Consider the following 25507-nt stretch of genomic DNA (forward strand, 5'->3'; position numbering starts at 1 on the left):
TTTTACCATTCAAGTTTTACCTTCCTGTAAGGTATTTCAAGCAATTTATTCTGTATTGCTTATACAGCAACCCATTTGATCAGCTGTTTTAAAGATGTACTGTATTACTTCACAGTACAAACACTCTCTTATCCAAGTCAGTTATTATCTATGAACACCATTCAAAAAAGGTCAAGAATTTAATGAGAAAACAATTTCTATCAGTTTGTATTTCCAAAGGGTGGAATGAATTAGTGAGGAGATTATTCTAAAGGAAGCAAGCTGATGATTAAGCTTTCCATTCTGCAGCAAATCTTTCCACTAACACTCTGTGAGGGGAGGAAAAAAGCAAGCAGCCTAAGAGAGAGACGCACAGCACCAGCGGAGTTCTGAATTCTACCTGGCTATTACTCACAGGGTCACCAAATGGTATATGTGCAGTGGGTTATGGATCCATAATGCCTGGTGAATTACAAGACTGAGGACTGAGCCTGACATTCTGCAGAGCCTCCCTTGAAGTTGCTAGTTTTTCTGTATGACAGTCTGGTTTCAGTCTGTAAGGGTACATCTGAATTCTGCCAGATGCGTTCACACAGACTCCCAACTGCCTTAAAACCTCCTATGGCCTATCTAGTTTTAGAAGTCTTTGGACAGAATGACAGCAGTAAGATCAAAGTAATAAAGCCCTTATAAAAAAAGAAAAAGCAATTATTCATGAAAAAAGCAAAGGAAACTCTCCATTACCCTGAAAATGAAAACATGAGATTTGAGACAGAATAATTGGAAGTCTAGAATCACCAGTCTGCTCACAGAGGACAAACTGAAGGATTTGGCCAATTCAGTAGGGATAACCCTTCAAACACAAGAACTGTCACCAATCTGCTGAACAGAGAAAGACTATCCCAAATGATATGGCCGATTTACTACTAAATTCATTTTATAAGTGCAGAACATTAAAGCCATAATATCTAACTGCCTCTAGAAACCTTGTCACGATTGACTTTCAATATCGAATGTCATTTAAGAAGGTACCCAGTATTTTTTTTCAAGGACCTGCAACAATCAACTAAAATAAAGACAGTAAAAGAATGGTCTCACAAACGTAAGTTATATATAAGGAACAGCTAACAGAATCAACCAATAACCATTAAAACAATCTAAGTTTCCAAAATTTATAACCATAAGATATATGCAAAATGCAAAATAAAGAGATCAGCAAGAAGGTAAAGCAAGACCAAGAACTCTGACTAGCAATTATGGCTGAACTCAACTGAATCAAAATAATTGAAAATGAAGTGTTAAAAAGAAATTACCAAACCCCCTTACCACTACTCATTGTGCTGTCTACTCATTATTTCAAAACTTAGGTATCTGGTTCCATTTGCGAGACATGAGAAACAATGCTCACGTCTTCATAAAATTTGCATTTGTAGGACAAAGCATTAGTAGAAATCTCAGCTTATCAATATATCTGTCATCACAAAAGCTCTTCTAGAGGATGAACACTATTTCAACCAAGTATTAATGAAGTATGTATTACATTTTTCTACTATATCACAAGTGTTACAAACTGTCAAAATACTTGAAAAAAGTACCTTTTGTGTAATCAACAACAGCCTCCAATGCTGCTATTCGGACATCTACAAAGTGCCCATATTCTGCATATGACTTGAAGAGAGCAGGATCACTTGGGACATGACCATTCTTCTGAAGCACTCGAATAGCTTTTAAACAGCTAGATATGGCAGAAAAAGGAAATTTACATTAGGTCGATGGAAAGCCAGCCAAGATGAATACTTTCTTCAAGATCAAGTACTGCAATTTTTCTAGAATTGTATTATGCAAATTAACATGTTACAACTACTTTCACAGCATTAACATATAACTCTCACTAACTTTGAATTAGGCAGAAACACAACCAGATTTTCCCACCGTGTCAAATCCATTGTTTGGTGTCAGTAGAACTGTACTAATTTACAAAGAAAACACAACTCAGATTATGTTGTGTATTCCACAGATACCGTTACAAGGCTACCTTTTGCAGAACTTTCATAAATGCTCTTCCTAAAAAGGCACAAGCACTATCAATTTATGCCTGCTATTAAAAGTCTACATTAATAGAAATTAATGTTGAAAAATAACATCAAGACAAATTTACACTACCAGCTTTCAGAAATTGCAAGGAATTTGACACGTAAGATTAAGACACATGCTAAAATATCAAATATTAACTACAGAAGGGTATGTAAAAAACAAAAAGTCGTGTTAACGTGTCTGCTATCTTCATGTGTACAACAATTACTGAAACACACCTGACTGTAATGGTATGCCTGTAACTGGGAAGAAGCTTCTCCATATTCAGGAAACGGGTAATTTCTTCAAGAATAAGTCGAACATCAGGATTTAAGTTATCCAATGTTCGAACTTCATTGTTCACACTAACTGCAGGAGTCACAGAGTTGGCTAGGGCATCAATCAGCTCAGCACGATAGTAGTTGTCTGAAAACTAGATAAACCCAACATTTAAACACAAGCAAATCTAACAATATATGTTCTTTAAAAGTTAAGAAATGTTGAAGCATCCTTACAGAACAAGATCTTAAAACAAAAACCATGTGAGAAACTGCATGAGAAAGCAAAACAGGAATAAATTTGTTCTGAAAATGGATTTGAGAGTAATTTGAGCAAGCCTACTATCAATCATTAATCTTCACTCTGTAATAAGAGTATGTTAATAGTAAAATGAGCATATTACTATTAATACATTGTTCTATAAAAATGGAAAAATCAGGCATTGAAAATTTTCCAGATATGGAAGAGAAAAGCCATTATTTCTAAATGTGAGCACCTAAAACTATCTGTTACGATATTCAGTACCAAGGCTATCAAGGTTAATGGGTGCTTAGTACCTCAGAAAATCACACAGTTTACCCAGACAGAACTTTGAAAGCTTCTGAGAGGAAATAATGGGTCCACTGCTGCTTAGTGAGGGAAATTTCACTTCTTTATTTGCTTCTTTTACCTGGGCTCACAGTTTAATCCCTTCCATTATGCCGGCTGTTGCATTTGTTGGTTATGTTAGTAAGCAACAAAAAGTATAAAAATAGAATTTAAAAAGCAGGAAAAACAAGTACTGTTTTGAGTATTAGTTAATTCAATCTAAACAAACCCTTATCTGTCAGATTTGATGGAAGATGTCAAATACATGCATGGAAGGGACACGCAAAAGTGAGGTGGGATCTCTCCTTGGGTGGTGGGGAGATATTAGCACCACTAACTCACCACATTCTGTGACTACCAGTGCTTGCACTCACATGTCTAACTCTACCTCTCCGCTCTCCATCATCCTCTTATATTGGTAATCTTGCAACAAGTGTCTTGCTACACACAAGGACGTGAGACTTAAGATGCTCTGGAACTGCTCCACTTAACTTTGGGTACTTAACTAGGAATAGTATGCTATCCTCCTAGCAGTTGTAGACTTTCTCTGTAGCTAGTCAGATGGAATTTTGTACCATCTCAGGATCTTAAAGGTCATCTAATCATCCTTCACAGGTGGTCTGTGTGGGAAGGAGCTTTAGATGACAATACTTCCAACTCAGATGCTTCAGTTTAGTGATAGCACAATATTAACCTCTGTCTCAGCTGTTAACTAGCTGAAGACAATCCAATTGTGTGAGCTAGAGCTGACATTCCAAACCAAGAATCCCAGAGTCCTGTATATCATTAAAAAAATATTTTTTCTTTTCCTTGCCCTTTCAAATAACTCTTCTCAAAGTGAAACCCTCTAGCAACAAGCCAGTGCTTAACTTTGCATGCTACATGTTAGCCTCATGTACATTTTCTCAATACACGTGGGTCTTTTGAATGAAAAAAGTAAAGCAAGAAAAGTATGCGTGAAAATGAAGACAGGCAAGGCCTTAGTAAGTCAACAAGCACAAAGAGCTTTGAAACATCCAAGAAACGCTGCCATAGAAATGTCAGCTACAGAACATTCTGTAGTTAACTCTCCTAGCCAGTTATTTACATTAGTGGCATAAAACATCATGCAGTGTATTAACACTTCTTTCAACAAAAAAGTGAGAGATTAAAATTCTTACCTTATTCTTCCTGTTATCGTTATACTTGATCAAATCCAAAATAAACATTAAAACCTCCTTAGGACAGAGGTTGTGAACATCTCTCAGAAGGGCCATAGCAACAGGCATAGTCTGTAATAAAATCAATACTAACTTCATTCTTGTATTAGTGAAATGATTGTTAGACCCTGAAAAGAGCTACACCCTGAAAATGAGCAATTAAGAATTTTATAATAGCAAATCTCTGAAAAGTTGTATTTAAATACTTTTTGAAAGTCATACCACATGTATAATTTTCAGAGTAAATAAACTATGTAATTGTTACTCAATAATTAGTCATAGTGCAGACTTTTGAAAAAAACTATATCCAAGAAAAGACTCTCAAGTCAAGGCACTATCGAAAAGGTAACAAATGAAAAATAATGAAACACAGAAAATGATGAGGGAACAAATTCTGAGACAGAGAATTTGGGTACTTTCATGTGAACATGATGTCTAAGCTTCCATTACCATTCAGAGGTATAGACTCAATACAGCCAGTGAAGCCTGAAGCATTATTAGCCAGACAGATATTAGCCTGATCAAGTATTTATTTTAGAGTGAGCTAAGTAGCTCTCTAGGGTCCACTCACACAGATTTAGGAGTCTTACTCTAGATCTACAAACTTGGGACATGGGATTAAAAGGGAGAGAAGTATAAGATTTAGTGGGAAAGAACAAACAATGAGAAAAAGAACAGAAAAATACAAAAGAAGGTCCAAGAAAAAGACATGGGGAAAAGGATGAAGCTGTTTTGGACAGAGTAAGAAAGCAAAATTTAAGTTTTCTCCATAATCAGGAATATGAAATCTGTGAAATAAGAACTAAATTATCCAATAATTATAAAGTAGACCTTCAGAGAAAAACATTGTAATTCATTTTGTTACCCACTGTATAACCAACAACTATAGGTCCAAGTAAAAAAACCTGCATTAACATCAAAATAAGACGCATCAATACATGATGTTGGCAATTCACAGAAAGGAGTGGGTAAAATGGATTATGCAGTGCCTTGAACTGAAAAGTCCACCAGTTTAAGGTAAGATTTATGAGATTTTATTTGCGGCACGTTATCATTGCCATTAATGAACAGACAGCTGCTGAATTCTCCTAAAAGATAAAATGAGTGGCTTTGTTACTGTGCAATAAATTCTATTTAGGAATGAGATAACAAATATTTACAAATAATTATTACGTGTTCTCCATTCTTCTGAAGAAACTGCTAATTTAACTTCAGCTACTCAGAAAACATTGCTAAAATTTTCTTAACTGATTTTTGACTAAGAATAGAACAAACAGATGCCATATAAGAAGGAACTAGTTATTTTTGATTTTTACGAATGGGTAAAGCAGGACTGTGCTACCCATATTCCTGTAGCTGTCAACTGTAGGAATGTGCTTGTGTTTTGACAATTCTTTTGAAATGTTCAGTGAAAACAAAAAAAAATTTACCTTTTGCAGAAAGTAGCTTTGAAAGTTCATGAAGTTGTTGGTTTTTACAATGTTCGGACAAGTCTTACAACAAAACATTCGGGTAAAGAGTGACTTCATGGCTGGTGGTCCAGTCCACGTACTTACCATGGAATTTGCAATCTGTATAATTGGGGAGGGGGGGGGAAGGGAAATCATATTAGTATCACCACTGCAAGTTTAGTTTGACTGTAGAAAAATACAAATTTCCCACAATCAAAAGGGATAACTGCCAAGAAAATATTGTCCTTCAAATAGATATATATTTTCATCAATCTATTATCTTATATTAGCTAATATAAGCTTATATCAGCCTTCTCTACATTAAAGGTAAATTTTATGAAAATTGTTCCACTTGGAAGATGTCTTTCCATGATAAACTTCTGTTCTTAATTATTTCCTCTTTTATATTTTAGATGAAAATTCTGTGTTTACTAAGCCAAGTTTTCTGACTCTACAGAAGACAGTGATGGAAGAGGCTTTTACAATACCAACTTCCCAAATTTACCCTGCCAGTAACCTCAGCCTAGACGTTAGGCCTCAGCAACCCTAGGACTAAAAGACCACCCCTAAAGCGAAAAGCAAGTCAGCTACCTCTAACTTTAATCATAATTCACAAAGAGACTGTGCACTGAGACGAAGTTATTGCTATAGTCTGTTTTGGTGTAAGGTGGTAAGGTTCTACAAAGACAAATCTGCTTTTATGCTTTCCCAGTACGTTGGGTTTCATACATTTAACGTATGGGGCAATGGAAGTCTGCAGACACGAACACCTAATGCCTGATGACGGATTAAGTCTGTTGACAACTCTGTGCGTGTTTGTGTGTGTGCATATGCGTACTAACAACTGGGGTCATTGCACCTTACAACGCAGCAGGAGTTTCACTGTTACAGACCAGCCACAAAGTAAAGGAAAAATCTGTTCTCACACAGAAGAAAATTAATTTGATTAGTTCCTTCTTAATTATTTAGCTTGTTTTAAAAAGTATTACATACACAACATAAGAACCAAAAGCAAGAGGTTATCTGAAGATGAGTAGCAATCCATTTCACCATTGCTCTTACATAAAATGGGTGCTTTATTACTGAAAACCATTTTCCCACCAAGTCAGGCTTCAAAGGAAAGTCAGAGAGAGAAAATACTGCGGTCAGACTAGATGTTCCCTTTGCAATAACTGAAGCATTCAAACTAAAAGATGCAGGTATGCAGCCTTTTTAACACCTCTTCCTGCAGAGGAAGCCTAATTCTGAAGACTGCTTAGAAACCATGATGATGAACTTAAAACTGCAAGTGTAAAATAAAACCCAACAGTATAATCAAGGTTTACTATATTTACAAGATAACTCAACATTCCATTAAAATCAGGGTGTACATTTTAACTGTTTTTTAACTTTACTTATTTTAAGCACTTAATTTTGCAAGATCTATAGATGAACAATGGTATTTTCAAATTAAATCAACAGTAGTTAAATCATCATATTTTCAGTATTTTTGGTCTTATAATGTGTTCTGACTCACTTGAATTTCTCATTAAATACTGACAGATTCCAAGTTTTCCACTTATTCTTTTGAGACGCTATACACTCCGAGTTAAATGTATTTACACATTGCCCATGCCATAACAGAAGTAACATGTCTTGCATTATTTCTGCTTAAAAAGACAGCAGGTACACTCTATTTCTGCATCCTTCAATTCAGTATAGCATAAAAACCTGGCCTAAGATATAACTGTCATGCACAGCTATGAAACTCCTCAGTGTTTGGGGGTGGGAGTTTGTGGTGGTGGTGGTGCTTTTTTAAACCTTATAGCACATCACTAAAGTGGATCTGAACAGGAAATTCAGCCTGCATACTCCCAGTAATTATTATTGTAACATTGTTTTTCCCTTTCTCTGGAGGGTTATTTGTCATGAACTACTCCGCAAAGTGTGTTCACGCGCACACACACACACACACACACATCTATTAACATCTTTATCAACGACGAATAAATGCATTACCTGGATACTTTATGCCTGAGAGACAAGTGCTGTTTTACAACTAAGTATACAGTACATTTAGAAAGTGTAATAAATTCAGGTTTACAATTGCACTGTCACCTACCATCTCTGCATCAACGTGAGTATACCAAGAACATTTTATAGCAGTAACCGCAATTCAGCTAGAAGGTGCAAGTCAACAAAAAAAGAACCCTCCCCCAAATATGAGGGACTCGGCTTTTCTGTCAATAAAGACTACAAACCCTGCATGTTTACAAGCTGAGAAAATTAAACTGAATTAATGACAACAGGAAGTGATTCTTACTAATGCTCTGATGTTGGAACCAGTAATGGAATATATTACACTTTCCTCCCATGTAACTTACATAAACATAGCTACAGTTCTGTCCTGCCATGCTCCTTTACCTTGACTCAATGTCACAGCCATACTTCTTGCTTAGCTTTACAATCTTTTTCTTGTAAGTCAACAACCTTACCTGTAGACTCAAGATTTTTCATACAATTACAAATGAGAAAAATTGGTTATGATTATCTGCAGCCCAATTGCCTGAGAATTCAAAATAAAGACAGAAAAATCTATTGCATCTAACCATTGTACACAGCTGATCTTTTAGCATTTACCTGTGGAATACACAGTTTTAAATATTCCAAGTGAACTCATTATGAAACATGCTTATTTTAAGTCAGATACAGGCAGTACCAATAGTAGCACATACACTGGCAGTATTACATTAGTGTTTTGTAATACTGAAATACTTTGTCACAAACATTTATTGGATTTTTATTTTCAAAATACGGCTGAAGGATTTTTTAACTATACAGGTACTGAACTACTCTCAACAGGTATACAGCAGAAAGCAAGCTATATACCAATAATCTGAACTCTTCAAATTTTAAGCCTTTATGTCCATAAAAAAATATGTCAACAATGTGTCTTTTCAAAAATTTTTATTCTTCTGTGTTTCTACCCAGTTGTTTTACCAGGTTCTCTAATTTTCATTCTTAATGCTCATTTTGTGTCTAAAGAGAAAATATCTTCCCTTTTCAAGGCAGTTATTTGGCTTTTTAATATTTAATTGCAGACCAACATGACATTTATTTTGTGCCCCTATTCAATCTGAAACAACATAGAGCAGCCATCTGAATTCACATTAGACAGATGAATTTCAGCACTTCAGAGTTCTCAACAGACAGGGCAAGGAACTTCCCAGTAAAATAAAAAAAATATACTTTGGCTCTGACAAAAATTAAACAGAAGTCTTTTATTTCTGCCATTTAATGAAATCTGGAAAAATCCCTTGTGGTTTTCATGTCTGACATCTCAATTTTGACAATTATGAAAGCCTTCTGCAGTCTCCATTTACAGACTAAAATAATACAGCTTTCCTTTCAAATCAATCATGTTAAAAATACTTAGCAAACTCTTTCAAGAGGCTAAATATCAAGCCAGTTGAAGAACTGTGATGAATTTTGACCCATTTTCAAACATTCACAATGTCTAGTGGGCTTTCCCTTACTCCCATCCACAAAACCTCACCTTTGCAAGGCAGAAGCAGGCCAGCATTCTCACTCGGTAGAAACATTGTTCCTGTTCCAGTATATCAGTCAGTGCAAGCCGTGATGCCGGAGTAGGGAACTTTTCCAATGCCAGAATGGCTTCTTCCTGAGCAACCACATCTCTCTCATATCGAAGCTGGTATTGCCACATGAAATCAGATTGCTCAAATTCCACCTTCCTCAGTACTGACATATCAGGGTCTATTCTTATCCAGAGCAAGGGGGAATCAGCACTAAGACAGATGTGAAAAACATCAGTATCTTACAACATTTCAAGGCTATAGAAATTCATTTAAATTGTTATGAGTTATTTTTAAAGTATTTAGATTCAAAAAACCATAAAAGAATCTAAGTTAGAGGGGTCTTTTCCAAGTCACGTGGTCCAATCTCCTGCTTCTGTAACATCGCAGGACAATCTGTCCAAACTTCTAATATGTCAAAGTGAAGACAGTGTTTTAGTATTTTCAACCTACAGATCTGAGTTCATGGTAAACTACTGTATAATCTCAATATATTTAATGCTTCCTGAGACACTATAACCTTCATAAGTGAACAGCACTTGATCACCTTTTACAGTTTAAGACTACCATAAAAATTCCAAAGAAAATGAAGAAAATCTGGTGGTAAACACCTATTTTTTTCATGTACTATTTTTTATCAATAGATGTGAAAGTGCTTTAAAATCACACACATGCTGTGATGTTGAAGGCTGACAAGGGTAACCATGCAAATGCAAAACCTGAAGTTTTAGTCCTACAGATAAAATTCGTTAGTTGTATTCCACCCAAACAAGCACTTTATAGTTTAGTATTGACACAGCACCATGACCACAGAAGTAATTTATGGGAGCAACAAGCACAAACTGTATAATAGTCTTTTACTCAGTTTTCCACATAAAAGTGGTAACAGAAAAATACAGATATGGAATTAGGAGAGAGTACTGAATGACAAAAAGAGCATAATTATAAATATGATGCATATTTCTGTATACATTTGTAGACTATCTAGAATTACTGTCACAATAGTAACTACAGAAGAAAGGATAGTGAAGAGTGCATAGAAAAGAATAAACATTATTCTATATGCTTGGAGCAGAGGAGTCCAAACTGGACAAAAGAATGACAGCACCGCAGATTGGAAGGTTAGCTCATAAACAAAGCATAAGTGACTTGCATAAAGTCATATACCAGTTCAAAAGTAGTTCTAAGGGGATGACTGAAGTCTCAGCATAGTATAATGCAATAGCTACCTGCATATAACTGATTAGAACTACCCAAGAACATTTATGTTAATTGCTCCTAAATACAATTAAGAGACTATTTATTCTTGTCAACTATCATACACAAATGGTAACAATAACTTGCACCATGAAAATATCCATTATAAAATTGTTTATCATATTTTAGATGAGGGTAAATTCATGAGAATCTCCAACACTTTTAAGGTGACAAGAAATCTATCCTTCTTCAAAGAGACACCATTAGTTTTCAAGAACAGATTATTTACTTTCCTCAGCAAGCAAACAAAATACCAACACCTTCAGTATTTTTGAGAGCACCACTGGTTCCAAATCAAGGAGGATCAAGCATGTATTTACACTGAACAAGAATTTGCTTCCAAAGAGCTAAACAGTTTCAGTACAAAGCATTTCATCACTTATTCTCAATCTAAAAGTATTGTTTCACAATTAAACACAGACTTCAGGAACTTGTCTTAATGCCAATGAAATGGTCTTCATCGAGGTCCAACAAAAATTGGTCTCACTTTGTTTCAAGCAAATTCTTGTTTACATTTTACCTCTAAAGTCAGCTGAAAGATATAATTGGAAATGTGTAAAGATGAATAATTTATTGTATCACCTTATCAAGCCTAAGATTTTTTTAAAAACTATTATAGTACCTAACCCATGCATTTTACACTTTGCCAGCATTTTCGCAGCTACAGAAAAATGTCTCAAAGAAGGCAAAGAAATGTGGTATGGTCTTGAAATTTGCCAGTCATACAATAAAGTACAACAATACTTTCAAATCCTTCAAAATAGTATGCTTTAGACAAGGGGAACATGGCTCAGTCTTACACAGAAACACCAACAAGTTAACTTACTCCATAGCAGACAGGTCCATGTCCACCTCTTCTCCATTCATCAGTGGAATCTTCTTCTTCTTATTTCTGTTAAAAAAGTGAAAGTAGAAAAAAACAGGTATTAATTACCATAGTAGCAAACATATCTTTATAAATGGAGCACAAGCCTGCAAAAGTACTCTCTGTGTATTTCACCACACTGAAAAATAACGTTCTCTTCCAGCAAAAAATATTGACAACGTTGAGATGTGCATCAGTTTGGTTCAAGTAATAATCACCAATAGGTTACACTGGTTTAAACTTGACTCCCACCATTTTTACAATTACACATAAGCATACAACTTTGAGAAACAGAGGTCAAAGTAGTTATTAAAATGTGGTAGGAAACTGAGAGAATCTCTCTGGGAAGCATGTTACTTTTCTTGCTCATTAGGTTTAGTGAACAGCCCTAGCACTGCTTAACACGAACTGAAAACTATGCAAGTGTTTTATTCATAGAGCTTCACTTGAGGTACTCCTCTGGCCTACATTTGTCTTCCCTCTAATTTGTCTTTCCCATTCAAAGGTGTTACATAATTTATTAGTCTTCATTCAACTAAATTTATAAAAATAAGCTCTTTATAAAACTTTTTAAAACTACTTCTAATTAAGAACTGCATATAAATGTAAGGTTTCTGCTATCCGTGAACAGTAGTATTTTCACCCCTTACATCATAAATAAATCTTATTCAGTAAGATTAAGAAAATATAATACAAATATAAAAAAGGCATATATTTATCATCAAATGCATTACATGTTTTCGTATATCCATACTAAAAGTACTTGCAGTTTTTTAGTTCTTACCTTCTGCTTTTAGAATGGCAAGGTATATCATGTTTAAGGCTGTTTTCTTCAATTTGCAACGTATGGTTGAATGATCCATCAAGTTCCTGCACTGTCACTTTCAGAGGACCCTTCAAATTCACAAGATTTTGTTATTAACATTAAAATTACATTTATTAATGTATACATCATACTTGGACTTGTAGGTAAAACATGTAAAATTGACCTTACCACATATTTCTGAGTCCCAGGAGATGTGTAGTCTTGTTTTATTTCCAATTCCAATACATTCCGTTTTCTATTAAATGCAAAACTACCATAAAATTTTACCACTCCACTCTGATCCCTATTAAGCAGTATAGGAATTCTTGTGCACAATGCAGTAGTTATAAACAAACATAATTCTCAATGTTTTCATTTTTTACACTAGTTTTATGCTTCTTTATTCCTAGCATTTCCCATCCCAAGACTATCAAGAAATGAAAACACGTTCATTAACTTTTTAAGTTTTTTTTTTTCTTTAAACAGTTCTTTGATGTAAAATCATGTATCTTATAGAGAAAAACTGCAGTACAATTGAAAACAAGAAACCCCATTTCTTGACTAATATCAATGAAACTTGATGAATCAACACACAGAGGTTTATTTTACCTGAAATTGTAGTATTAACGCAAGCCACCAAGTTATTAAACGTTCATGTATTTTAAACTATCAATCTGTGCTTTAGGTTACTTATTTCACAGTGATTTACTGGAAATCACATCTTAAAATGCACCAGACTATAGCATTTTCCATGTCAGACTTCAGCATATTTCTATGGGCAGTGTCCTCTGGAATCCCTTTAGTATAATTTGGCCTTAAATTCCAGGAGAGTTCTTGCGCTCCTTTCAAAGTAAAACTTAGAATCATGAAATCCCTTTTAGTAAGGAACATGCAAAAAAGCCAGCACACTAAATAGCTATGAAAGGAGTGTGAACTGGTGAGTCACATATATATCTAATTCAAAGAATAATGTACTTCACTGTTTTAAGGAAATATGTTTCATACCTTTCTTCACATTCCTTTAATAGTGCCAATTAAAAAACAAATTCATTCTCCATATTAACAATCCAGACCAAGAATAAAAAGGATACACCCACTGCTTTATTAAAGGTTGGATGTCTTTGCCAGAGACATTTGAGATAGATTTCAAAAACCCAGATGTGGAAACCAACATCTGACTCCACATGTGTGACTGGAACTTCTGAGATGAAGCAGTGCTGGCCAGACTCAACAACTTGTTGAAAACCTAAAATGATAAAAGTTATTACTTTCATTAAATACTTTAATATATAAAATAAGTTTTTCTGTTTAGTTGCAGCTGAAATGCAAGTAAAGGCCAAGAAACTCATTCTCTGATAACTGCCCTCAAAAAAAGCCTTTCAAAATAAAGACATTTCAAAAAATTATTTGCTTGTCCATATCAGAAATTGTGATTTGCAGACACAAATGTATTTTTACTTAACGCAAACCATCCATGATGCTGAGAAAGCCCTGAAATCCCAGCTGCTTAACATGAGAAGTGTTTAACAGGAACAAAACTAAACTAAAAATGTCTCCTTTGCTTATCACTGCTACAAGTACAACTTATCATGAAGCTTTTTAACAAGCCGAGCTGAATTCAAAGTGGAATCCAGAAACATACTTTGGCATCCATTTTCTAGTTCTAAGCACCCCATACTTCAAAACCATGTAATTTGTGAGGTTAGTCACTGCAAGTAGGTGTGGCCTTCGTTGACGAAATTATAACACAGAGGGTAAGGGTAAAAATGCATTTTTAATCAATTCTTTCTACCTGAGCTTTTTCCAAGAACCAAATTCCCTGAAGTTACATGTACATATACACATATATACACACAATGCATTAAAAGATCATCAGCATTCAAAAATTATCTACAGTAAAACTGACTATATCTGCTTTTTAGAAAGAAAAGTCATCAGGTTCTCTGCTTTGCTATTTCTTCTAAAAAATTGCAAGCAATAATTAAAATTTGTGTAAAAAAAAATTTTACAAAGGTGCATCTGCTGTATTTTCAACCTGACAACTGCTTATAGTAGCTCTAGCACAAGCATATACATGTTTTCCTTAAAACAAAACCCCACAAAACCTGAAGTTGATAGGAATAGGTAGCACTCATTTCTAATAGCACCCTATCTTTTTTTGTAGGCATATCACAAAACATATTTAGTAAAGAAGAAGAACTACAACTCTGTAGAAGTTTAGCATTTCAGAATAAAATTACAATCTTTTTTCAAATGTTTCTTCTAATATAAAGATCTATACTTCCTTTAGTACTGAAAATTTTGTACAGTGGAGAAAGCAGAAGCTAGATTCTCATTACTTTCATTATTTATAATTTGATTAGATAAGCACACAGCAGCACCAGTTAGGGACAGTAAAACAGGTCCTCAGTGTTAACAACCAATCATAATAACCCAAAGCAATGAAATACCTTAACATTAAAGGCAATATGTACTATATGGGAAGTATTAAAAGTTTTATGCATAAGAATAATAGCTAACCTAACACAAATTACCTACCTACATTTTATGTTTGTTCTGTCCTGCTAAAACTCATAATACAAATGCAATCCTATGATGACCTGTTTTGTTCTTCCTTAAACTCCCCTTAGTGACTAAAAATGCAACTGAAGACAAAAAGTTGTCTATACTCCACATGATCATTTAAACACCTACCTGTAACATGAACTCCATGCTAATCCTGTTCTCAATCAGTCTCATAACAAGATGCGCTTTACACTGGAACATAGTGTAATATTCCCAGGACAGCGTATGAGGGTGTTTGATAGAAAAATGTAAATGTGATGCAGGGCTGAAAAATAGTAATAAAAAAATCCACCAGCTCTCTATTTTGCATTTTATGGACAAACTTAAAATATATCTTAGCAATCAAGATTATAGCTACACCAATAATTATTTGAGATCCTTCCTACTGCTTTGAAGTCATAAATTATGACATGCTTAAAATGACAGCTCACTTGCACAGAAAGGTGAAATGAGTGAATGTACCTGGTGTACAGCAAGTACTGTATACTGAATAACAACAGGTAATACATGCTTTGTATTACTGTAAAGACAGCAGCAGTAGCAAACAGAGCACGGAATCTGTGATCTGAATCTGGACATTACTTATGAATTGACATTCCCCCATTCCACTTCCATTTAAAAGTGACTGTACATATGTAAATAATAATTGTTGCAATTGAAGAAAAATAAGAGTTTTAAAATTCACAGTGGACTTTCATATGATGAGTCAAAGAAATTGCTTGGGTTTTATTTTAGTTAGCAACTTTATGCTTTCAATACTTGGGCAAACTGACATCTTCTAAATCTGATAACATGCCAAGGAAGACTAGGCAGAGCATCACATTACAGCTGCCACGCTGTTTCTGTAACTGGAACTATCTGTGCTCCTTCACAAATACCCTTCATGTCTATAAGCAAAATATTTTAAATAGTTTAAGTTCATTCCATATCAGAAGACAAACAAATGGTGAAATCCTGAAACTTTTGAAAACAGAACTGATTTCTGCGTAGCCTTAGTGGCTGTACAGCAATAAAACACCAAAAGACTTAATTTTGATGAGCTTTGAAATCAATTTTCTCCACCAAGTCTTACGTTTCAGAACACAAGCATTTTCACCTATAGCCCAGTTTGAAAGCAGAAAAGTAGCTGCAATACTAATTCTCGATAAAAACAAGACTTCTTTTGCTCCCTTTCAATTATTTGAGAAGTGGAGATAAGTAGAAGTCTGACTTAATTTTACTAATGAACCATGTCTGTGGCAACTCTATTTTGTTGTACTATGTTTTTGGTTTTAGTTATTTTAATGGAACATTTGAGTGTTCCATGAATGATAAACATCTGAAGAAACTGGACCCATACCATGTCAGGTCACCTTCTTAGGAAGTGGGAATCCAGACTTATTTGGAATCTGTTGGTGGAGAATCACATATTGGCCACAGTGACATAGAATGCCAGCTACTTAAAATTTCTGGGCTCAAACTGGATTCTTCTCCTGTAATTCTTCCTTATAGATAACCTAACTAAACCATTTCCAGATGGACCAGACACCTGATTGGTCCAAAGACTTTAGAAGAAAACACTGCAAGACAGAATGAAATAATTCACAAATTGTAATGATCAAAGATAAGCGCCATAGGCCTCATCTTCCATTCCAGCTACCTCAGGAACAGACTGGTCTTCCAGAACCTTCAAAGACCTATTAAACAAATCATTTTAACTTTGGCCAATCTTTCCATGCAGTGGAAATACATATGCCAGCAAGAAATAGTCTATCAGATTTCCTATTCTGATATCCTAATCAAATACCCTAAGATTTCAGGAGATGGCAAGAACCAAGGTAGCTGCAACACCTTAATATTTTTTTTCCATCCTTTACATACTAGGACTGCCTTGACTTTACTCATGAATGCCTGTTTAAACATCTTAGGAAGATACAGAAAGAAAAGTATTTCTAAATTTCAGCAAGTACTACCCTTCTTAAGGTATAAGTATATGAATAAGAAGGTACTCAGGTTTACTGCTTGATGTTTCTAGTTGACAGGCAACTGCTAAAGTTCTCCTTATCAAAACTGTCCTGTTATATTGGATACTTCTCTGTTTTGAGGTAGGGAAGGGTTAGCAACCATGAAAGAATTGAAATGTAAAGAGGAAACTGAGGTTGTGGCTCAGACATATAATAATTTAGTCTCAGTATAAAAACTATTTATCCAGCTTCAAATTATACAGTTGATTGACTTTAGTAAAATTCTTTTCTTGAAAATGACAACCAAGCCAGGACCCACATTCTTGGCCTTCTTATATTTACTAAGTGTTGATTGATTTTAGTACTGGTTTACATTATTTAACTGCAAATCAAAACTGAGACAAGTCTGCCTTTGACAGTTGTTTTGTAGTTTATTCAATATCAATACATTTCTTCTGATTATATTTTTCTTCAAGTGTTATATTTAAAAACTTTTCTTGAATTGGCACCAAATGAGATTTGAAATTAGCTCTATGAACTTAGAACCTTTGTCAAAGTGAGAAGTAAACCAGCTCTTCCATGGAAATTTATAGTGCTCGTGCTCTCCAGCACATTCTGGTCATTAAACCTGTCAATATGCTTCTTCCATTTGAAATATATCTATATAAATTCATTAAGGTTTTTAATTTTTACAAGGTGGTACCAGCACAACTGAAGACTAAAGAGAACTAAAACCTAAGAAGGAAGAATACAAAATGAAAACATAACACATGAAGCTTTGTTCTAAGCCTTTCATCCATACAGCAGTTAACCTGCAGTTTACCTCCTTTCATTTTCCCAAGCTCCGGGATTTTTTCTTTTAAAATAAATGCTCTGGTGAGCAGTGTTTGTGTTTCACCAGACATAAACAGGAAGAATTTGACACACCTGTGTTTTGCATAGGTTAATGTGTCTGAAAGAAGGTGGTTTTTTCCTCCTGTTGTTTTCTTTTCATATTCTACTTCTAATTTAGTTGAAAAATGATACTACTAATTTACCTGTCATTTTCTCCATATTATTATTATTAATTGGGACTGCTATAATGCAAATATGCTTGGCAGGAAACCGTATCATAACAACCAGAACAAAGAAATGCAAAAAATGTATTGGAACGCAATATTCCACACACCATTATGAAAATACCTGCCCTAAATACAAGTAATTTCCCAGAGTCAGGAACATATACTTAATTTACATACAAAGGAACTTTGCAATCTATGAGAAACAGAAGTTGCAATTTTTATTCAAGTTACAATTATTATTACAAGCTGTAATACAATGAAGTAGTGAAACAGCTGTAGAAACACAAGAATGCTCAACAGCGATACATCACATAGAGGAAACAAACATTTAAGAGCATTAGAATGGGATTTTATCAATTATTTGTGTCCAATTCCAGAATAAATACAGCAAAACTAATCAAACTAGCAGTTACAAGGAGACTTAGTGAATTTCTTTTTAAACGTGTCCTCTTCTCTAGTTTCACCCGATCCTATTAATGTGAATTTAGTTTCTCTGTGTAAGGGAGTATGTTGCCAAACTGTAATGCTGCCAATTAAAAAGTCTACCAAAACCTAATTCAGTACCCCAAATTTTCTTTAAAAAAAACCAGTATCACCACCAGGATACCCTAAAATGACTGCTGCTAGCTGTAACTTGTTCTTCAGAGGCATAAATAACAAAAGCATCTAAGTACTTTGTTTGCTTCACTACTTGAAGAAACAGGGCAGTGAACTAAATCAAAACCCCTTAACGAGCAGACAAGCAAAACTGTGTAATAGCTTGGCATGCACAGACATACACAACCTGCATCTGTGATTGTCAACATCCAGAAAACACAGTAGCTGTTGAGGATTCACCTGACTGGGAAACTAGCTAGTATGTCCTATTCCTGATTTCAGAAAACACTTTCTTCTTTTTTTATTCCCCCCCCCCCCCCATCTCTCTCTCTCAAAAAAATATCACTAATCAAATGTTAAATGGGTTATTTGTATACTTCATTTCTAAATCCAGAGCTTTAAATGAACAAAATCTGGATTTGCACACTCCCAAATGCAAGAGAACCACCGCTGCAATCAATTTTGGTTGTATTTTCACAATACAGGGGCTTCTGCTGCAGCAAAGACTTAAGGTAATTCACACATTCTCCCACTCCACCTGCACATGCTGAACCTAACAGTTTTGTACATGCTGCTTATGAGTTTCTAAAGAGCAACTCTTTGTGAGGCTGTGTCATAACTACATTAATTATTTTAAGAAAAATCCAGTGAAAGGTTGTCACTGAAACCTGGATCAACTTACTGATCTGACTTCCAGTAATACTTTTCTACCTCCAGTGGTTAGCACTACTCAATGGGTAGTTCAGAGTATCACAAAAGAGTTAACGGGAAAATTCCTAAGCTACTAATACTGAAGCTGCAGTTACTGGTAAAACATAAACCCAGCCAATTCACAGTTACCAATGGTACTTCACAGGTGACTGATCTAATACTTTTTCCCCCCAATTAATTAAGAAATCTTAGTATAAGATTGCAAGGTGGTAATAGAGTAGAAAGTAAAAAAAGCAAAGAAAAAGAAAACTTATGATACTGTAAACAGCCTAAAGATTACTAACCACTCAAAACAGCTCAGGTCAAAATCCTAGCTCCACATTCTCTCTCATCCTCTTACTAAAAATAGTTTCATAGCAGCATTAAAAGCATTCATTATACTTAATTCCCTTCAAGATTTAAAACGAAAGAAAAAAGAAAACTACAGTGATACAATATACTCAAGATGTACTTTTATGACTAGTAATACCTGCCTTGGGCAGCTGAAGATCTTCAGCCTTTCGTCTTGTGCTACACAACACACCCAAGGCATATATTAATGGCCCCATAATAACATACCCTGTAATGACTTGTGGCTTAAATAAACATACTTGTCTTTCTCTTTTCCTCCTCCGAATATTGGATGCAGTAAAACTCCACCAGTCTTCAGCTCATATGCCACTATTTGATCTAACTCCTAAAAAGTACAACACACATAAGCAAGCATAATTTCAAAAAGTAGAGAAATTATTTAAAGAAGACAGGAAAGCTTTTCATATAATCGTTCAATCTGTACCGTCTAATTAAACTTGTTCACAAACACAAAGAACATTTTAAAATAGGGCTGCTCCTCAGCATGGCAAACAATAATAAACCAGTAGAAATTACCAGTTAATACTTGTTCTGGGTCTGGATTGTGGGTCAACCCACAACAATATTTAACTACAAAACATTTTAAAAGTATTACTACTGTTCAATGAGTAAGTTGTCTCTGACCAAAAGAAATAAAGGTGATTGCCATTTCCTTGCAGTGGAAAGTAATACTGGGTATACCCACACAGTAGACTGCAGCATATAGAAGCTCATCTTGACCCATGCCAAAGTCAGACGGAAGCCAGCTCTGAACTGGAAGATGAGTTTGAGTTTCTGCAGTGCTGTGCTTATGTTAACAAGCACACTTCAAAGCAGGATGTTTGCCCTGGCTCACTATCACCCAACAGTTAACATGGCTTTTGAATCAAATTGGGTCAGCTTGAGCACAGGAAGAATGAATCGATGTCTACCTTCAGCCCAGTGTTAGTCAACGAATTTCCAGATGTTGATATGTATTGATACTTATTAATCCATATCAACTTACACACTTTAATATATTGTTAATGCACTCAAAGCAGTAAGGGCAGAACTGGAGGCTGTGACAGCAGTTCTGTGTGAAACTCTTAGCTCTACATGGAAGCACTTAGCTAACTCATAGGGAAGAACATGAGCAACTAATATCCAGAAGCAACTTCTGCTGCATGCAGCAGAGACGTCTCATGATAGACCTTCATCCAATTCTGCTGTTCTCTACTGCATTCACACCTTTAGCACAGACAGCACAGGACTGGTGAGCTGAACATGTTAGGCAGATAAGGATACGGTGCTGAGTCCCCATGTGAGGGATGTAAAAGAAATCCATGGAGTTTTTGGAATAGGAAGAGTAAGAGAATGTAATGAGAGGAAGATGATACACACGTTACTGGCAAATAATGGAGTCACTGCTCCTATCACTAGAAAGTACTTGTCTCAGAGCATGACATTTGAAAATGTAAGGTACAGACATTCTTTTCCAAGGAAAGAAATCCCTGCAGCAGGCATTTTTTACTGTTTCATTATTTCATTTAGTACTCAAATGATGCTGAAAGATACCTGATCCACTATAGATTCAGGGTAATGCTGGAGCCCTTCCGGGTTATATGGATGACCATCACAGTATAAAAAATTCAACAAATATCTCCTTATGAATCTCATATTCTATTCTAAGTGTTAAAAAAATACAACCTTTTTTGACACTTTCTTTCTAGTTTCATGCAAAAGCCCAAACAAGAAGAGGAAAACTAACTGCCCAGAAAGACAATGAAAATTACGCTTCATAAGGCAGTCACAGAAATACATTTCGGTTAATGCATTTGGTGGTTTTCCTTGCAGCAAGCGGTAAGAACATTTCAGCTCTAAGTTTTGTCACTACTAATTTTTTTTTAAATTGCAGTGCAAAACTATACTATATTTTGGTTTTACATTGCATGTTCTTTGATGTAAAAAGTTTGAAAGATATAAAAAATACTACTATTGCATTGTTACCTGCTTAATCCAGTGGCGATACTCATTAACACCAAAGGTTTTTTTCATCCAAAGGCCATAAATATAACCTGAGATTCCCTTTAGCACCCATTCATCTGACCTATAATAAGAAAGAAGCATGAATTATAGCACTTCAGAAGGTATTTTGTAAGGGATGGTATTTTTGACCAGCTCAAAATAGCCACAGATTTCAGCAGGTTATATAACTTTTTAAAGTCACTAGGAGTCTGATGAGCTGTGAACCAATTTATGGAACTTGGCACCTGGATGGGACTGATGAAACTGAAAAGCCACTGAAAACTGAACTTTCACCACAGAAGTCCAGATCAAAATACAAAAGCAAACTATTTTAGTTGAAACAGTAACAATAAAACAGTGGAAATGGACACTGAAGTTAAAACAACCGCTAATCTGTATGATCTTAATTTCTTGGTAAACTTCTCAATGCAATACAGAAGATTTCAACAGTAAGTAGAGTAAATGCCTGTCTCACCATTTGGTGGACACCCACTTATACACCCCTTCTGAGAGCTATGTTCTAACAGAGAAAAATATGGACAAAAAATACAACATGATCATGTACTAGAATTCTAAAGATCAAGAATTACATACAGGGTATGATGATGTGAGTAAAATAAAGACTATAAGGGAGTCAATTATGAGGAAGGAAAAAATTGTCCTCACTGCTGAAGCAGGCTAGAAATAGGGAAGAGAGCAAGAGAAATTACAATAGTACAAACATCAATTTAAAAACATGTTGGTTTATTCTTTTTTTAAGCCAAGGATACTTTGGGACATATACTTTTGCCATGAGAAAAGTAATGGGCTCATTGTTCCTGATACATTAAGTGTATGCAAAAGGCTTTAAAATAAATTCTGATCACAACTGCAAGAGCCAGCTGGAGGAGATTTCCTGAGAGATGGCAGCTTACCACCCCAATAAATTTGCCCATTTGACAGTAATTTCTGCATTCCCCTCTAGTTCTGTGCTATAGTCTGTTCTGTGCAGGCTAAACTTCTTCATCCAAAATACTGATGACATAGAAGAGTCCCTTCTAAAATTTCCAGGTGCCAAAGCACACTACAACATTCATCAGCAATAATTTCTGAGAGAAGACATGTTCAATCTCTACAGTCTTTGGAACCTTTGTATCTCACACTCTCAAACACACACAAAAGTACTCATAGTTTTTCATTTATTGAGCTGGTTTTATTATTTCTCGTGTGTTTGTGTGTGTGTGTGTGCTTTCTTCTAGTTACTGTTTCACTTATTCTTCTGATAAAATGCAACATGCAAATTCAAATTTGAATTTCCTACTTTCCCCATTTTCTAGATAGTAGAATGGTAAAATACTTACCAGGACATTCTGGATATAAAACATCCAAAGAACTGCTGGGCCAGAGCCTGTGCTAAGCACCTCCTTGTCAATGGAGTTTCATCTATAATCATTGCGCTGTGTAAGAGATTCGTGCTGGACCCCCATAAAAAAACAAACACAATATGAGCACCAGCTCCAAAGAAACAAAATAAAGACCTTGCTTTAAAAGCCAAGACAAATAAGTCCTTCACCTGCTTTCCAATGAGATAGTAACATCCTTTTTTAAATAGCCTTAATCCAGGCCGATCTCCTACTATCTCCATCTATATACAACTCTCTATGTAGACCCAAAATAGTTTAACTGCTGAAACACTTTTGGATTCCTGGTACCCTATCCCAGTTGAAGAAAAATAAAACAATCAAACTTCTGCACTTAATCTGATCTTAAATACTTCATGCATAGTGTTTCTAATTCAGAAAGAAAAGCACTGCCAATTTTTTCTTAAAGAAGATACAAATCTAACATCCTTATAATATATTACATTGGAAATGCTGTTAAAAGCCTGTAACGTCAACAAAAGCCAGCCTTTTCAAAATAAAGAGCCCAAAACTGAGGCTACCAACGTAATGAGAGCTTCATGTATCTCTCAATAGTCTTTGATCTAGAGCTTCTAGGCCTCTAGATTTAGAAGGTGTAATTATCTCAAATACTAACCTGAAAATACTCATGGATGCATAAGCAGCTACTTCAACATAAGCTTCATCTATAAAAACAGTCTTGAAACAGGAGTAGGGATAGCGGCAAGTAAGAATCTCCTCATAAAATTCAAACACCTCATGAAGGTATGATGTGGTATGTTTTAGCAATGGGAGAAGTTGTGGTAAGCAAAAGTGAGTCACCTACAAACAAAGGAAAATTTGGTACAAGACTGATTAATATATTTAAAACCATAAATACCAAGTATATTTCAGAACAGAAAGAAAACCTCCACAACAAAACAAAAATATAGCTGCTGTAAATTTATCAGAAGAAAAGCATTTTCAAACTCTTGACAATGATTACCATGGCAGAAAAGTGCACCAGGATGTCCATCTTAATCGGGAGAGCAACAACAGCAAAATAATTTTTAGCAGACAATGCACAATAATGATGTTCACCTAGTGATGTCTATCATTTAAAAAACACATCACATTTTTCTTCGATTTTGCAATCCAATGTCTTTTGGAGATAATATTTTTCTTTTATGCAGCAAAAAATTAGCTCTTTTCAAATCAGTCAAGGAGTGAGTGCTACTGTTCAGAAGACCTGTTTCTGCTAAAACGACAAGTAACCTTTGATATTGCCGATGTCCCCACAAACTCTATGAAGCAGCCAACAGCACTGACTTCAGCAGTGACACAGGAACTAAGCTGAGAATGATAAAGAACTTCAAGTCAACTCTACCAAAGTCAAATTCTACAGAAATTTATCAAATATGAACAACTGGGGGTTTTTTAACAGCTATTATCTTTCACAAGTGAGTGTGTCCCACCAGTAAAAGTCAACAGAATAACACGGCTGAGGACTAAAATCTGATGTTTGCCTTTGGATTAAGTAAAACACAGATATTTGACAGTATTTTCCTACCATGCTTTAAAAAGACAACTTTACAGCCCAGTCTTTATGCTAAACTTAACCTGCCTGCCAAGCCCACCCTTACCCAATCTGAAACTACAAATGTAAATACAAACTGGTGGACTTCAACACTATGGCAACAATCTGTTAAGAATGAAAACTCAATGTCAAATTTAGTCCAGAAGATGACTCAGTTGTGTAGCAATCATTTTCATCTACTACCAGCAACAGGACCGGTTTAAAGCTATTTTGAGAAATATACTTTTACCAACTCCAACTAAAATAGCCCATAAATTCAGGTATAAATGGAATTATTGCTCATTCAAAGGCTTTACTTCAGAGATAAATTTAAATACAGTCATTACTAAAAAATTTTTACCACATAACTGTACCAATGGAGGACGTATCTAGACATAACTATAATTGACATATACACTGATTGCAACATAAAAATAGTCACTAAATCTTTAAAAAACGAGAAAGGAGGTCTCTGAAGATTACCTCATGCATGTATGGATCAACAAGGATTTCAAAAGGTCCTATTGCCAAGGAGATGTTAGAAGCTGCAGTTGGAATAGTCAGCATGTAATGAAAAGTCTTCTTTCTCATATCGTGGGTATATACAGTTTCCACCAAATCTCCATTTGAAACGGCCACCATTGCAGCATCTACAGTATACTCAAGTTTCCAGGTACATAACTCAGAATATGAATCGACACAAGGAAACCAAAATCTAGGGAAGTTAGGATTGGAGGAAAAATGGTTACTAATTATATTTAACAATTATACTCTCTTTTTCAAGTTCCCCTCAAGTTCCAAATCAGTCTTAAAATACTGTGAATGTTGACACACTGACTCCTACTGCACTTTAATTTTATAAAGCACTACAAGTTTCTTTGCCATTACCTCCTTCTGAGCTATAAGGACTAGAAATCCTAATTACTAATCGTTAGATGCTACTTCACATTGGTAAGCTCCTTTAAAGCACAAATTAAGTTTTAGAATTTTTCAAATTTATAAGAATTAAAATTAATTGATTCAAAGAAATTATTTGTATTTCCTACACTTGGAGATTAAATAGGAAATACAAGTTTATCCTTCAAAGTTAGTTTTCTTACCTTGTAGAATTTTGATAACCACATGAAAAGACATGAGCCCCTCTTTCTGCCATGCTGCCCTCCATGTTGGGTACCACAAAATGAAGGCCTCCTTTTGGCTGGTCCAGAGAAAAGTTTATATGCACCTTCAGGACTTTTAATTCTGTAGTATCAAAACCAAAATTCGAGTAAATATAAACAACTTACATGAA

General features: G+C 35.1%; 1 protein-coding gene across 3 annotated transcripts in view; it reads right to left on the reverse strand.

Annotated features, from left to right (window-relative positions):
• Positions 1-25507, reverse strand: part of TAF2 (TATA-box binding protein associated factor 2) — a 63308-nt gene that overhangs the window by 24012 nt on the left and 13789 nt on the right. For all 3 annotated transcript variants that reach the window (XM_040586037.1, XM_040586038.1, XM_040586039.1), the window contains 16 exons: positions 25317-25458; positions 24700-24931; positions 23299-23483; positions 22623-22736; positions 21265-21364; positions 19539-19624; positions 14766-14901; positions 13163-13317; positions 12261-12375; positions 12051-12160; positions 11228-11293; positions 9105-9357; positions 5549-5689; positions 4080-4190; positions 2292-2485; positions 1575-1714 (listed from right to left, as the gene is read on the reverse strand). In XM_040586037.1, the coding sequence (XP_040441971.1) occupies positions 1575-1714; positions 2292-2485; positions 4080-4190; positions 5549-5689; positions 9105-9357; positions 11228-11293; positions 12051-12160; positions 12261-12375; positions 13163-13317; positions 14766-14901; positions 19539-19624; positions 21265-21364; positions 22623-22736; positions 23299-23483; positions 24700-24931; positions 25317-25458 (2280 nt within the window). The remainder of the gene's footprint in view (positions 1-1574; positions 1715-2291; positions 2486-4079; positions 4191-5548; positions 5690-9104; positions 9358-11227; positions 11294-12050; positions 12161-12260; positions 12376-13162; positions 13318-14765; positions 14902-19538; positions 19625-21264; positions 21365-22622; positions 22737-23298; positions 23484-24699; positions 24932-25316; positions 25459-25507) is intronic.

This window comes from Falco naumanni, chromosome 3 (genome assembly GCF_017639655.2).
Source record: "Falco naumanni isolate bFalNau1 chromosome 3, bFalNau1.pat, whole genome shotgun sequence".
Classification (NCBI taxonomy): domain Eukaryota; kingdom Metazoa; phylum Chordata; class Aves; order Falconiformes; family Falconidae; genus Falco; species Falco naumanni.